Source organism: Periplaneta americana, chromosome 8 (genome assembly GCF_040183065.1).
Source record: "Periplaneta americana isolate PAMFEO1 chromosome 8, P.americana_PAMFEO1_priV1, whole genome shotgun sequence".
Lineage (NCBI taxonomy): Eukaryota > Metazoa > Arthropoda > Insecta > Blattodea > Blattidae > Periplaneta > Periplaneta americana.
Genome location: NC_091124.1, coordinates 182,628,790 through 182,645,455, shown reverse-complemented (window position 1 = coordinate 182,645,455; position 16,666 = coordinate 182,628,790). Strand labels below are relative to the sequence as shown.

General features: G+C 33.9%; 1 protein-coding gene and 2 non-coding genes across 4 annotated transcripts in view; 2 read left to right on the top strand and 1 right to left on the bottom strand.

Annotated features, from left to right (window-relative positions):
* The window catches only part of Sec24CD (Secretory 24CD), an 83,316-nt gene that overhangs the window by 48,522 nt on the left and 18,128 nt on the right, over positions 1-16,666 (top strand). For both annotated transcript variants that reach the window (XM_069834131.1, XM_069834129.1), the window contains 4 exons: positions 137-297; positions 4,240-4,419; positions 11,224-11,425; positions 16,424-16,618. In XM_069834131.1, coding sequence (XP_069690232.1) covers positions 137-297; positions 4,240-4,419; positions 11,224-11,425; positions 16,424-16,618 — 738 coding nt within the window. The remainder of the gene's footprint in view (positions 1-136; positions 298-4,239; positions 4,420-11,223; positions 11,426-16,423; positions 16,619-16,666) is intronic.
* Positions 1,798-1,869, bottom strand: TRNAS-GGA (transfer RNA serine (anticodon GGA)). The gene has a single exon. It is a non-coding gene; the product is annotated as a tRNA-Ser (tRNA).
* Positions 2,357-2,428, top strand: TRNAS-GGA (transfer RNA serine (anticodon GGA)). Its single transcript has one exon. It is a non-coding gene; the product is annotated as a tRNA-Ser (tRNA).

Here is a 16,666-nt window from a genome sequence, read left to right as displayed (position 1 = left end):
TATTCATCCATCGAGAGAAATATGAGTTTGAATATTGCCCTGTTTATAACTTTTGGTAAAATAATATTGTGTTTGAATATTAACCAAGGACATGTTTCAATTTTCATACTAGCTTAGTAACATAATATTTATTCAGCTCCGCAGGTAAACGTGTACAACAACCTCGGCCAAGAGTGTGTTGGTGTTGGCTGCAGTGTGGATCTCTTTGTGTTCAATAATTCTTACATTGACTTGGCCACAATTGGACAAGTTGCAAGATTAACTGGTGGGGAGATCTACAAATATACTTACTTTCAGGTAAATATAAATAAAAATTGGTGCAAAGTTATTACACGTATGGTACATGAATATTAAACGTTTGTGGAATTTAAATATGTCTTGCACATTCCGACATGAGTATTGCCCATTAGTAACATGAATTCGTTTTCAGACCATTTCGCATTCTGAATTCATAGTTTACTCTTTAGAAAATGGACTTGCATTCCACATCTTTACAAGACAAACTGATATTATTTGAGCTTTAAGGCTGGTTCACAATAAACCAGGAACAAAAACGACAACGAGAACGAGAATGGAAATATTGTTAAATTAAATGCATTTAAATGTGAGTATTCACAATTAACTATTGTGAATGCTCACATTTAAATACATTCATTTTAACATTATTTCCGTTCTCATTTTTCTTGTCGTTTCCGTTTCCGGTTTATTGTGAACCAGCCTTTACAGGTCCCAAATGTTATCGTTTTCTAAGTAGCGGTAAGTACTTAACTTTTTAAACAAAATTCATAATGCGATAATTAACAGGTCTGTTATTTGCACAAGTTTCTAACTCACCGAAGTTCATTACTTAGTACAGCAGTTACTATGTTAAATTAATGACAGAATGATGTTAAGAATACAGCATAATTCTGTTTAATGAAGAGCTTGGATGATAAGTAATGATAATAAAACAGTAGTAATAATAATAATAATAATAATAATAATAATAATAATAATAATAATAATAATAATAATAATCATAATAATGATAATCATCCGCCACAGCAATTCAGCGCTAGAATGCTGGGCTTATAAGCCTGGAGATCCTCGTTCAAATCCCAGTCAGTTCAGCCTGAATTTATAACTTGTGCTAGGCATGTCTGTGGTCCAGGCCACACAGGGTTTTCTCCAGTTCCCTGTTACATCCCCAACATTTCTCCATCATCATCATCATCATCATCATCATCGTCATCATCATCATTCATTACGAGTGTAATGAAGATCCACCACCTGTAGTACACTCTGGATAGTTTCTGACGAACTAAGTATGTAGTCTACACTTCTTGGTACTAATGACATCTGTGAACCACGCTCATAGAGTGGGGCAAATGACGGCAACAAGTTAAGGACCCTGTCATTGCACAAATAATAATAATAATAATAATAATAATAATTGTAATTATGCACAGTATAATATAAGCATACTGTTCTATTTGGAGCTCTGGCCTCGCCTTCTCTTCAGTAGAAGTCATCTTTCTTTCAGACAGTATTAAAAATATTTTGAGAAATTCGAGTTTGGGCATTCTTCATATATGATTCAAATAGATTAATTTTTTGGTATGCATTCTTTATCCAGCTCTTGACCTTAAAAAATCTCATCTCAGATGACACAATATTGGAACTGTTGCTTAACTAAAGTCTAGCATTTAACATCGTTACAAAATATTTATTTTGATGTACCGAAGTACATATGATATTTCCATGCAGATATTCTGCTTTCTCAGATGATGAGAGAGAGATGGAACGGAGAAAAATTCTCTCCGGCGCCGGGATTTGAACCCGGGTTTTCAGCTCTCCGTGCTGATGCTTTAACCACTAAGCCACGCCGGATACAATCCCGACACCGTTGAGAATCGTCTCAGATTAAGCTCCATCTCTTGGGTTCCCTCTAGTGGCCGCCCTCTGCACTACGTCATAGATGTCTATGCACGCAGGACCGAAGTCCATACATGTGTAGAGGTGCACTCAGATGAGTGACTGGTTGGCCGGGGTCCGACGGCGCCGGAGAGAATTTTTCTCCGTTCCATCTCTCTCTCATCATCTGAGAAAGCAGAATATCTGCATGGAAATATCATATGTACTTCGGTACATCAAAATAAATATGATATGCGTAATAAATCACTTTGTGATTTAAAGACGGCGCCCATACCGTCGGACCCCGGCCAACCAGTCACTCATCTGAGTGCACCTCTACACATGTATGGACTTCGGTCCTGCGTGCATAAACATCTATGACGTAGTGCAGAGGGCGGCCACCAGAGGGAACCCAAGAGATGGAGCTTAATCTGAGACGATTCTCAACGGTGTCGGGATTGTATCCGGCGTGGCTTAGTGGTTAAAGCATCAGCACGGAGAGCTGAAAACCCGGGTTCAAATCCCGGCGCCGGAGAGAATTTTTCTCCGTTCCATCTCTCTCTCATCATCGTTACAAAAGACATGAGACAGGCAACACTTAATAACTTTTTCTATGTTTTGCATTTAATGGTCAGTGTACCGTACATTAAATTCTTTCACATCAGTAGTTACGTTTTTGCAATTTGGTCTGCAAGTTTGTGATTCTTTTTGCTCCAACATGACAACTAAGGTACTTAGATAATTAAAATTTCTTACTTGTTCAATGACGTCTAATACTGCGTTGTCAACTTTTCTGCTTCCGTATGTTCTTAAAAATGCTTGTTTTGACAGTGTCTCGTTCATCTGCATTAAATGTCTCAATCACCATTTCTGATCAGCTATATGAAAATGTTAATATTTATACAACATATCAATGGCTAAGAAGTGATGCCTCGCATCTGTGAATTTGCAAGTCAATCAGAAGACTGTTTTAAAAATTAATTTTTCTGAAAATAGACAAACTTTTTACATATGTTTCTGCTTTGCAAGATATTCTACTCGACGACAAAATAGTAGTTAACTGTCCAGTTTTGTGAATGTAATAATAACGTAGTCAATCTAAATAATAATGTAATTAAACTAAATTACCATTCTCGCAGATCCAAGGGATCACTTCTTAGTCATCGATATTTAATAACATTATTCCATACAGAGTGTTGAAGTACATTTTTCAAAGATCTGTACTTTTATTGAGTTAACAAGCTTCATTTCTAATCCTAGAAATTGTTTGACAGATTATTGCCCTCAGTGTTTGAAACATATATGCTACTACAATTTCTTTACATAAAATATAATAAAATTACTGTTCTCCAAATCTCATCTTATGTACTAACAAGGGAGCTCTTAATAAGCTTATGTCAAAATTTTCCCTCATACTGCACAGAAAAATATAAAAAAATTAGCTGTCCATCCAAACTACAAGGTTGTGAAGACTTATTTGGAATGCTGCATTAAGAAATAATGGCTCTTAGGAAGAGTATTTGAGTTGCCATGCTGTAGGACTTGCTACACTAGCTAAGTGAACACTATCTACACAATTCCATAGGCTACTCAGTTTTTCAGTAATCTTTTATTCAAGCTTCAATTTTGCAACCATATGACTCATTGATCTCGGTTATTGACAGTTCAATGAATCAATCTTCGTAATGTATCCAGCTGTTTGCTGACAACATAAAATCCACTATAGTCCACTGTAGTCTATTCAGTTGTTGTTTTTCACGAGAAATGAGGGGTATTTTGATCGGTGTTCATTATAGATGCCTGTTGCTAGTAGCCAGAGTTGGGGTGTAGTCAATATATACTGCAGGGCTGTGTCTTCTGCAACCGGTACCGATGATTTTAATTTACTTCTTTTGTGGTTTATGGATGGACAGTATAGAAGAATGATAATTGAAAATGAAGATTAATTGGAAATAATTTGTGCTATTTAAAAAGGATTTTGTAACTGTATCTAAGAAAATCGAAAATAAACCAGAAACAAATCTCTCCACTATTCTTTTAGTCATTAATATTAATATTAAAAAGAAAATGCGAACATAGCACAAGCAAACAACCAGAAATATCACCAAACAAATCCTGGTCTGCAATACATGGTAACCCCACTCCTAAATCCCAACTTTCGAAGTGCTTTTTAGATTAACAGTGCCCATGATTGATACTCCATATTTATGAAATATTAATTTTTTTAATCACCAAAATGCATTCCTTGTACTCGTAATTACAACTTATCATGACTAGAAGATACCTTCAAGCCTGAAATGAAGTCTGCAGGTTGGAAGCAACAGTTATATGAGGAATATTTGACAGGCTGATCTGGACGGTGAACGCCTTATAGCAGATATCAAACGTGACGTCAGCCGCCCAGTTGCATTTGATGCCATTATGAGGGTTCGAACTTCAACCGGTGTCAGAGCAACAGATTTCTATGGCCATTTCTTCATGTCCAACACAACCGACATGGAACTTGCTAGTATTGACTGTGACAAGGTAAGCCAATAGATTATAGGAACACCTTCTTCTTCTTCTTCTTCTTCTTCTTCTTCTTCTTCTTCTTCTGTATTTTTTTCAAGCCTGTGTTTTTTTATCACTTTCACAGTTTGACTATACCATTATATAATTACTGTTTCTTAAAATCGAAGATATTTCGATAAAATATGAAAGTGGCACAGTAATAGTACATTATGCAACGAGCCTATAATGAAGGTAAATAAGAAGTGAGTATGGATATTTATGAAACGAGCGCAAGCGAGTTTCATAATTTTCATACGAGCTTCTTAATTACCATTATAGGCGAGTTTCATACGACTTTTTATGCTCGACCATATTTCTAACTTGATATTATGAATTTTATTGTATCTGACCTGGAGCAATGTCCCGTATGTTGTGAGATGTGCGCAGACGCGAAAGTATTGATTTTTTCCGAGGAACAGATGTCCACATTGACCTTGCTAGGCCATAAGAACCTACAGAGATAACATTGAAATAAAATTAGACATTGAAAAACGAGATGACAAATTGTATTTATTTGAATATTATTTACAATTAACGCTAATTATTATAGTAACAGAACATAACCTTCTGCGACAGTATTGGATTTCCAGCCTCCATGACTTTTTGCTAATTCTCTTTCGATTGCATATCCGAGAATAATCGATACTTGCTGTTTTATAATGGTAGAAAGCTGACCTATCATTGGCTGAACAGTTGTAACCTGAGTCGTCATTGGCTGAAAGACCTGACCTTTAATGAGTAGGTGTACTTTAATGACATGCATTAAAGGTCTGCTACCAGGTGTATAATTACTACATTTCGGCATGGTCGAGCATAAAAATATTTAGAATTCTTATTGTTGCCACTTTGACATATAATTTTAATAAAACCGGGGAAATAATCATGCAATATTGATTATTTAGGAATATATAGACACGAAAGAAATATAGAATTGAAACATAACAAGGAGACACTCAACTGGATGCATGATTAACAGTGAGAGAGAATACAGTATGACTGGAAATTACATTGGACCAGAACTGCAGTTTAATGTTTCAGAAAGTTTTACATGCTCCATATGAAAAACATGCTTGTGTCTAAATGTTCTATAGATATAATTTTTAGACAATAAGAGGATGATTCAGAGACTGTGTAAGGATTAAGAACATCACGTCTATGTTGAGGACTGGAGGAATGATATATTTACTGATTGTATGCTGTACCATTAAGAAGCATATACTGCTAGGAGCTGACGAGAAAAAGAGCGGGACCTGAGGAGAGGGACGCTGTTATTGCTGTGAATCACCGTTGCACGTGACACTAAGCATTGGCCTGTATCAATCATTCACAAACCTTTTGCTCTTGCTCAGTCGTGTTATGAATCCATGTATTGCGGTTACTGATATTGTTTCATTTTCAGTACAGTGTTTATAAAGATTGTGTTTTATTCATCAGAATAACTAAGCTAGTGATACTATTAGTAGACATATAGTTAATTTTACATAGATATAGAGTATCTTATAATGGAACCTCAGAGGAAAAAAGGAAAAACAATACACAGTGAGGCCCGGGAAGCTATTAGAAGGGTTATACTTGCTTGTGATGAAGAAGCACGATAAGGGAGACTTAGCCACACAGTGAAACAAGCAAATTTACGAATATTTCATTACACTGGTATTTCAGTCAGTTCAATAACAAAAATTCGTAGAGAAGGTGCTGGAGCTGGCGAGACTTCCCTTTCTACTCCAGGGAAACACAGAAATCGCCAAGAGGAAAGAAATGTTCATTTGGACGATTTTGATAAGAGGGTAATTCGAGATACCATTAGTGAATTTTATTTAGTGAGAAAACAGGTGCCCACATGTCCAAAACTGTTGCCTGCATTAAAAGAAAAAATAAACTTTCCATGGGGGGTACATTCCTTGAGAAGTGTTTTGAAAAATATGGGTTATAAGTGGAGAAAATGTCAGAATGCGAGGAAAATATTAATTGAACGCCCACATATTATTGATTGGCGTTGTATGTATCTGAGGGCAATACAGCGATTCAGGGAGCAACATCGCCATATAATATATATTGATGAAACCTGGATAGATAACAATTTGACGGTCCATAAATGTTGGCAGAGTGACAGTCAGTCAGGAGTATTGACTAAGTCAAGTTCAACTAATCGCCTTATAGTCATTCATGCTGGTTCAGAAAGTGGTTTCGTAGAAAATTCATTACTAATTTTCCAGGCTGGTAGGGCTACAGGAGATTACCACGGCCAGATGAATTCAACAAATTTTGAACGCTGGGTTAACACTCAGCTCCTGCCGAATCTGCCAGAAAAAAGTGTTGTTGTTATGGATAATGCTCCATACCACTCTATTCAAGAAAACAAACCACCAACAAGAAATTCTGTAAGAGCAGAAATGATTTCGTGGCTGGAGAATAACAACATGCCTTTCGCTATAGAAATGAGGAAAACTGAACTTTTTATGTTAATAGAAAAACACAAATGCCCAGAAAAGACATTTCGTATCGATCAAATTTTAAAATTTCATGGCCATGATGTCCTCAGATTGCCTCCATATATGTGCGACCTTAGTCCAATTGAGCTTGCGTGGGCGAAAGTAAAACGCGTGATATGTGAAAAAAAACGTTGCTGGAGAAATGTCAATGGTAGTACTGAGGGACGTAACAACGAATGCATTTTCATCAGTTACGGGGAGTGATTGCCCAGGGTACTGCAGTCATGTGCGGAAGCTGGAGACTCAATACTGGGAAAAGGATGGGTTGTTAGAAAACACTATAGATGAGTTCACAATTGCATTGGGGGGTGCCGAAAGTGATACTAGTGACTCGAGTGACTCTCAATCGGATGAAGAAAGTGACGACACCGAGCTTGCCCGTCCACTGCCGGACAGCGAATAAGGAAGCTCAACTTTCATCATATCACGTGAGTTAAATTAAATAATTATTTTCTTTTGTATACCAGAATTATAAGCAGCCTTTATTGTTGCTGAAAATCGTTACAATATAATAATATTAATAATAGTTTAATACAACTTCGTTCTCTTGTTTTCACAGATTACATATTCATTGTTTGCATCTATTATAAAATCGACATTAATTAATTAATTAATTAATATTTATTTTATTTTATTAATATCTTTTATAATTCTGTTGTACAAAAAAAATAGCGTATGAAACTCGTACAATGTAAACTCGTTTATAATATCACGCAATTATTATATTCGTTACTCATGTAACAAAGTGTAACACTGTAAACTTATTGATTATATACTATTATTGCATTAATGTAAACCATTTTTTTTTTCAGATTAAATTATTCTTAAATTGTCGAATTACTGAATAAAGTAACGGACGAAAATTAAATTTAAGTACTTAAATGTTTTGAGAATAACTTATAACTTAATTTATTGTTAACGGTTAAAAAAATTCTTTCGCATTAAAATGTTAAATTAGAAACGCGACGAATATTTTCAGAACATGTAGTACTAAGATGCATGCGACAGAAATGTTATGACTCTAGTATTACGTCACGCATTCCTTCCGCTCTTCTTCTCGTCAGCTCCTTGCAGTACACGTGATGGAAGTCTTATGGCATAATTGGCTATAAAAAGAGATGGCATGATATGTAATCTAAAATATTATTCATTAAGTTGAAAAATTTTCAGTTTCGGAGCAGAGAATGCCATCAAATATGACCGTTTCAGGACTGACTAACTCTGTGTTTCTATATTGAGAGCAGATGTAGGCAAAATGACTCAAAAAAATTAATTTTTAAATGTTGGCATTATTAGATAGTTTTAGGCCTAATTAATAACCTTCCAAAGTTTTAGATCCTAAATCCAGCTAAAAGTACTCTTTAAAACTTGAATACCAAACAGATACAAGTCAGACTTTGCACATATATAGTACACTTTGAAGTCATTTCATCTAAACCTTAAATTTTCCATGTTTAGGTATATTTTTCTCCAAAACTACTGGAACTGGGGCCATGAAATTTTGCACACAATTTAATGTAACCAAGATGTATAAATTGATGCTGGGTTAGGGCCGTTTTCTCCAAAGTAAGTTAAAGTTGGGATAAATTATTCCATTTTCTTCATAAATTTCTGAAACTCGTTTAGTTTAAATGACAGCCCACCCGTTTAAACTAATGTTGGCACTAGATGCTCAAGGCTCCTCTTGTGTTGGCTACACTGAACAACAATAACTGACCAATCAGAGCCAAGTAAACCGATGGCATGTCATATCGTGGTCATGCTTACTTTCAACACATCAGCTGTTTACAGAGAATTAATTAATATAATCAAATCAAAGTTAATAAACAAGAAATGCATCTACTAGTTTCACAGATAAATAAATAATTTATACCCATGTGAAGTATTGTGTATCATCATTTAATCAGCTGTTTTCTCGAATTTATTGGAAAGCATTCTCGATTCCACTTTTCTCTGATAGGCTAGATTGTACAGTAACTCGTGTCTTGTGATATGTGGCATATGTAGATCCATTGTAATATAAAAATTAATTTCCTTTAACATTATTCCTTTCCCTCCGAAAATCATCTCCTTTAATTTCAAGAAAACAATTTCCAGCTTTTTAACGAGTTCGGTAACCCACCAGATTAGGCCTAGGTACTGATGTGCCCAGGATCTTGATAATTCTATTTGTTCTTAATGTTGTAGTATGTGATCTAACCTATAATCCTGTTGCTCTAATTTCCGGCAGCCAATCACGTTGTAGGTCGGCTACATTTAAACGTGTGCGTCTTGTGATTCGCTGATTCATTTCTTAAGGCTCGATAAATACTTAATATAATCGCCCGCCATTTTAGCTCTATCGTTGGCGTTTGCAGAAAGCACACGAAGACGTTATTTGCCGCTCAATTATTTGCTGAATTACAGTGCGTTTGATTTATTATCATAGGAGCTACGACATGATAATGTTTAACGGTGTGGCAAATAGATTCCTCGCATGGTAGCTCGGCAATGAAAGAACAAAAATGGCTAATGATAACGATTGATAAGGCCAAACCATGCCGTCCTTTGCGCTTTGATATAGTTTGCTATGTGTTGGTTTTGTATTAAAATATTGAACTCTTTATTATTTCTAATTCTCCACTCATCATTTGCATCTTTTATTGGGCCAGATATCCTTCGTAATATTTTCCTTTCAAAAACCAGGAGCTTTTGCTTAGACAATTCAGTTAGGGTCCAGGTTTCACTTGCATATGTTGCAATTGGTCTTATTATTGTTAAATATAGTCTTAATTTTGCTTTTTTGGGTGCGTATTTGCTTTTGAATAGGTTGAGATTTGCAAAATATGCTTTATTCGCCATAACTATTCTATTGTTTATTTCTTCCTCGATATTGTTTTCGTCGTTTACTATTGATCCCAAATATTTAAAGGATTTTATCCTTCAAAAATAGTATTGGCCATCTGTAAGTTTTCTGGTTCATTATTTTTGGTTGAACATCTTAAAAATTTTGTTTTCTTTGCATTTATGATTAATCCATACTGTGCTGATTCTTCCATTAAAGTTTCGAGCTTTTCAATTAATGCTTTCTTTATCTTGCTATTAGTAGTATATCGTCTGCATATGCTATACACTGTACCAATCTTGTGCTTATAGTACCTCTAATCTCTAGTTGTTTGATTATCAGGTCCACCACTAGCATGAAAAGGGTTGCAGAAAGCGGATCTCCTTGTTTAACTCCTCTGTTAATGTTCTGTCAGTTTGTTATTTATTTTGACTACTGCTGTTGTATTTGCTAGCGTTATGTTAATCAGTCTGATTATTTTCGGGGGAATTTTATATAGTTGTAATCCTTCAATAATTTTGTTTCTTTTAACTGAGTAGAAGGCTTGTGTATAATCAATAAATATGTTGTATAAATCCGTATTATATTCTCTACATTTTTCGAAGATTTGCCTTAGTATAAAGACATTATCAATTGTGGATCTTCCTTTTCGGAATCCCATTTGTGTGTTCTCCAAGTCTTTCCCTATGATGTTTATTACTCTATTATTTAGAATACAGGCAAATATTTTATATGCTATATTTAGCATATCATATAGCATGTATCATATTTCACAGGTAGATGATGTTAGGTACTCTATGACTACAAACATTACAGTTGCGAACTCTACTTTTATACGCCTTGTTTTAGGGTAGCAAATGATTGCGAAATGCCACACTTCACACCAATTACTTTGGCCTCATGCTTGTTCAGCCCAGAAAGTATCGTGGTGATTTTCTTCAGAAGGTCTGAAAGCATCCCTTGTAAGAGGAATTCGTATAACAAATTTCAAATCTCTAACTGAAATAGTTTTGTAGAAAAATGTGCCTGAGTTATTAAGTGGTATTAGGAAATGTGATAACCCTCAAAAGTACCCTACACGTTGAAAGAAGTGACCTGAATAAAATTCAGTATATAGGCCGCACCACTTATGTGCATGCAAAACTGCAACCCTCTACAATGAAAACTGCAAGAATGGTAAAATAATTAATAATTACTGAATTTTTGCACACTTCTTTCGTTAAAGAGCTACATACAATGACTCTTTAGGATAGAAATCCTCAGGACTACCCTAAATCACTCATACTCTGTTCTTCTGTATATGAAATTGGTATATTCTATAGAGGAATATTGTTATGCGTTTAACTTATGTTTCAGGCTGTTGGTATATTCTATAGAGGAATATTGTTATGCCTTTAACTTATGTTTCAGGCTGTTGGTATATTCTATAGAGGAATATTGTTATGCCTTTAACTTATGTTTCAGGCTGTTGCCATAGAGATAAAGCATGATGATAAACTGACAGAAGAAGATGGCGTTTATATTCAGGTTGCTCTTTTATATACGTCATGTGGTGGTCAGCGGCGCCTCCGAATTCTCAATCTGTCACTCAAGACATGCTCACAGATGGCTGACCTGTACCGTAGTTGTGACCTCGATACTATAGTTAACTTTTTCTCTAAACAAGGTAAGGCAGAATGAATATGAATGCTAAAAGTAACATTTATATCTCTTATCAAGATAAATGATGTTCCTTTTTATTACAGCAATGAAAATTTGAAGATAATTTAAATTATTATCTCATTCTGTCAACCCTGGTGGATATCAATAGGTCTTCTTCTCACAGTCTCAGATTGTGTCATATATTACAGTTACATATTAAGAGTCACAGTTTTTCCACCTGAAATGACAGCCAAAATACTAGGAAAGAAAAATTACTATCCAGAAAAAGAACTAACAAATAAAAGCTCGTTTTAACTTTACCATTTTTAAGGAATGGTGTCAATTTCAGGAAATCTTATTACAAAAACAATGTAAGTGATTCCTGCTTTTAAGGAACCTGACTTTAAGGCAATTCCCACTTTAAGGAATACATATGAATTGATTTGCAAATACACTATCCATTTTTGTGAAATTTCGAACTTGTTCCAAGTGTTTGTGACTAATTTCTTTACAAGGTATGGTCATGCCAATGTGGCGTTGCAATCAATAATAAACATTGGTATCTCAATTTTTTAAAGTACGGTAAGATTGTAAATATGTTGAATGTTTGCATGTGAAAATTGTAAATTTAATTCTTCTTCTAATGGCCAAGATTAGAGTATGAATCCATTTGTTGCTTAGCAATTCAGTAAAGTGCAATGATTAATTCTGTTTCTTGGAGGTATAAATTTAATCATGATACTTAAAAATATGTTATTGTGATTTTACCGAAATACCAGTTGTGTGTTTGTCAGTATTAAATTTAATGGGTACGGTAGAATCCCTCATACTATGGCAACTATGGAATAAAGCCAGTGCCGGATAACCGATTTTGCTGGTTAATTGGAAAATAATTTTATAGGTTAGATATTTAAAGTAGTGCTGTTAATCGATTAAATATTTTGATTGATCAACTATCGAGTTTTGATCGAGTTGCAAAATGTTTTAATGTAATACACAATAATTATTATTAAATTTAACTTGTGTTCGGTGATAAGCATAAAGGTACGGTTTGTTTACAGCAAAGATCGCCAGCGCAGTTTGTTGGACGCGATGCAGATCGCTGGAGGTTGCTTCTGAAGCAAATTCAGGACGCACATCGCTGCATTCGTGTTCAATAATCGATATATAGACAAGGTCATGTTGTAATATCGAATATCTAATCTGTATGCGTTAACCACGTCTGTACATTTTGGCTGCAAAACAAATCAAGACGTTTTGTAATTTTTCGCGGTCTGAAGACGAAATTATTATTGAATATGTGTCACAACATAATGCTCTTTTTAATATGAGCATGTGAATTAATAAACAAATTAAACAATAAACCCTTACATTACAGATTATATTTGTATCACGCCCGAGCCCCAGAGAATTTCGTTCAATGTTGGGTAAGGGGGAAATTCTCTCTTCTGTAAGTTTTCCACCAGCTCCCTTGCACTAGATTTCGGCTGCGTTAACCTCAATAATAATCTTTTGGCTGCAGTGCGTTAATATACAAATTTGAATGGCAGCATTGACCTCGAGTCATATAGCCATCACTCGCTTATCAACAAACAATTTGTATATATACGAGTACATAGGTAGATCTTGTTACATTATATGCACATATAGGCCTACATTTTAAAATTTATTTTACATATCTTTTAACTACGGTATCTCTTTTTATGTAGTTATTTATTTAACTATCTATCTAGTACCAACAATAAAAACATGTTTTTAATTATTTTTAATTTGCACAGTCTTCGTACCTAAGTACTTACGTGGTATTCTGAAATATAGCGTTTTTTTTTTTTTTTTTTTTTTTTTTTTGTAGAGATGTTGTTGATCGTATATACAAGGCATAATAAAAGCCCAAACGAACCAAACCTAACCTATCACATGTTCGTACATGTAAAGTGTATAAGTGGATTACGAAGGGAACTACCTCAGTGCTAGTTTAGCCAATTTTTTTTTTTTTTTTTTTAATTATTGTTTGGAATACACCATGTAATGTAATACAGTATAATAATAATAATAATAATAATAATAATAATAATAATAATAATAATAATAATAATAATAAGTTCATAACCTGAGTTACTGCCAATCTTTTAACTGGAGTTACGGGGTTTTGACAAAATTTGTAGGTAATTTAACATTGTCATTTTCAATTAAACTCAAAACATAATCAAACTGATCAGGTGAGAGTCTGAAATATTCCTTAAATTTTGTAGCATTTTTATAAAGATGTCTCATTATCAATGTGTTAAAACAGAATTCTGTAAACCTATTCCTGAAGATTTCATTAGTCTGTAGCTTGTTCCTTTTACAATACGCATGCGAGATTTTGATATCGTCATCTCCCTCTTCTAGAATAAATAGCAACTTCATTATCTTGGATTTATTCATTATAATTTTTAGGTTATGTCCGTGGCCTACATTAATTTACTTGACCATATGTAGTAGATGAAGGGAAAAACAAATGAGAATCTACAGCGATGTGCGTCAATAAAGAAACCACTTCTCGGTGATCATCGCCAGCATTTATAATCACCGGTGATGTGCGTCTGACGATGATCGCCATAAACAAACTGTACTTTAAGTATTAAATGAGCCGTTCAGAGCAGAAATGGTGTAAGTCAAAAATAGGTAATGAGGATTAAAGTAAACATTCGGTAAAATACAGCGCAAAGTAGCAATTAATATTCAATTTATTTAAACTATTAGTAGTCAGTGGATAGCAAGAAAGATATATTAATTGCTACTTTGCGCTGTATTTGACAGAATTTTTACTTTAAACCTCATTATCTAATTTTGACTTGCACCACTTTTGCTCTGAATGGCTCAAATGTTTATTTATATATATATATATATATATATATATATATATATATATATATATATATATTTATTTATATTGTATCGTTATATTACAAAACAACTATTTCAATTCCTTACTAACATATTTATTATGAGACTTATAATTTATTGTGTCAATTTCTCCGGGAATTTTTTAGACAAACATAAATAACAAAAAGCATGAAGACTCACCTTGTTAATACTGCTTTAGCTTTGATTTTAAACATGTGAGTGTATTCACATGCTCCGAATTAAGTGCCACTCTACGTTTAGTAACAATGTTTCGTGCATCACTAAAGACGGAAAAAAAAAAAAAAAATTTCTGTCAAGTACTTCTCTATATTCGTTCAATTTAAATCCAAATGATTCACCGAGTTTACCTCTCAAATTCTCATATGACATAATGGAGTTTACACTTTTCACAAACCACAGAAAACTGATTTTTTTCTTTATCAAACTATACATGCAAGCTTCATATACAAACTCAATATAGAAACTGCAACTGCAAAACTACAGCAGTCGAAACAGAAGAAAAAAAATGAGTCTTTGAGAGATTCCTTAAAAAGAGGTTTAATATAATATGAATTGTGAAAATTATGAAATAGCATACAGGTAATCAATAGCAAAATTTTGGATTTGGACAGAGAAGACAGTAATCACCTGCAAATTATGAGCACCAAAACTATTAAACAAGAGGAGTTTGTTTGTTTTAGTTGAAAAATCTGCTTAAATATTGTAAATGAGATTATAAATAATGTCCATTGGTAACAAAGTCATGTTAAGTAATTATTTTTTTAAGTGCACATTTAATATCTCATAGTCCTTTCTAATTACATCCACAGTGTTTTCAAAATTATATTTGACAAATTTATAAAATTCATACCCATACTGTAGTTTTTCCAGAAACTTCTTCACTTGACTTCAGAGTTACAATGCAGTTTAATCATGTTTAAAACAATATGTTTTCATTTCCTCCCTAAATTTTTGTTAGGAATAGAAATTAGAAATTATACCAGTAATATTTTTATGGTTATGAATATGGAAAAACAATTTAGAACTGTATATTTTTTATAGTTTTGTAGGTTATAATTATAAATATTTGAATCACATTCATCTGAATCACACAAAAAAACATCTTTGAAATGACTCACAAGATGGATTAAGTTGAAAATGGAGTAATAGTTTTGAACTTTTTATGTTAATAACAGATTTAAAAGTTGTTCATAATAAAATCATAGTATACATCTTGATTACACAACTTTTAACACTGTATCACTTCGGAATATGTATGATAAGTCTTTCTTGTGTTAAATTTTAACCTTGTTAATATGTTTCGACCTATTTTTGGTCATCTTCAGAACTGGTCGTTGTTGGTCTTGGCACCTCTTGTTTCCTGTGTGGGTGCGTTCGTAGTGTAGAATCAAAGAGTGTATGTGTTTTGAAATTGAGTTGGGTGTTGAGAATATCGTTGGGGTGTGTTTTCGTTTTTTTTTATATTTCATATTGTTCTAGTGTGTTGAGTTTCTGGCTTTTTGGTTGGGTGTGGAGCATTTCCATGTCTGTGTTGATGTCTCTGTAGGTGTGGTTGGCATTACAAAATTACAAAACACCTCCACATATGCAGAACACATCACAAATGCCAACCACACCTACAGAGACATGGAAATACTGCACATCCAACCAAAAAGCCAGAAACTCAACACACTAGAACAATATGAAATATACAGACACACGAAAACACACCCCAACGATATTCTCAACACACAACTCAATTTCAAAACACTACGAACGCACCCACACAGGAAACAAGAGGCGCCAACACCAACAACGACCAGTTCTGAAGATGACCAAAAATAGGTCGAAACATGTTAACAAGGTACGTTAAAATTTAACACAAGAAAGACCGAAAATCATAGCGTTTGTTTTCCTTTTATAGAGCAGTCATGTCTTCTTATCAAAGGATTAATTTCTAGAAGATACAGTACTATGAGATGTGAGAGAGGCAAAGTGTTTGAGATGCAGAATTTCCCTATGTACTGTACTCTTTTTTTAAATGAATGATTTGTTAATAAAATTTTAAATGAGAAAATAATGCATGACAATCATATTATGATCTACATCATTTTTCTTTCATGTTTTATTGCAGCGGTATTCCGATTATTGGATTCATCACCAAAGCCTGTAAAAGAAAACCTTGTGAATCGTTGTGCACAGATGCTTGCCTGCTATAGGAAGAATTGTGCTAGTCCATCCTCTGCAGGACAGCTAATACTACCGGAGTGTATGAAGTTATTGCCACTGTATGTCAATTGCATTCTTAAGAGTGACGCAATTTCAGGAGGTATGTATATCTGGGATTTGATCTCTTTAATAATAAACTGTTTAATTT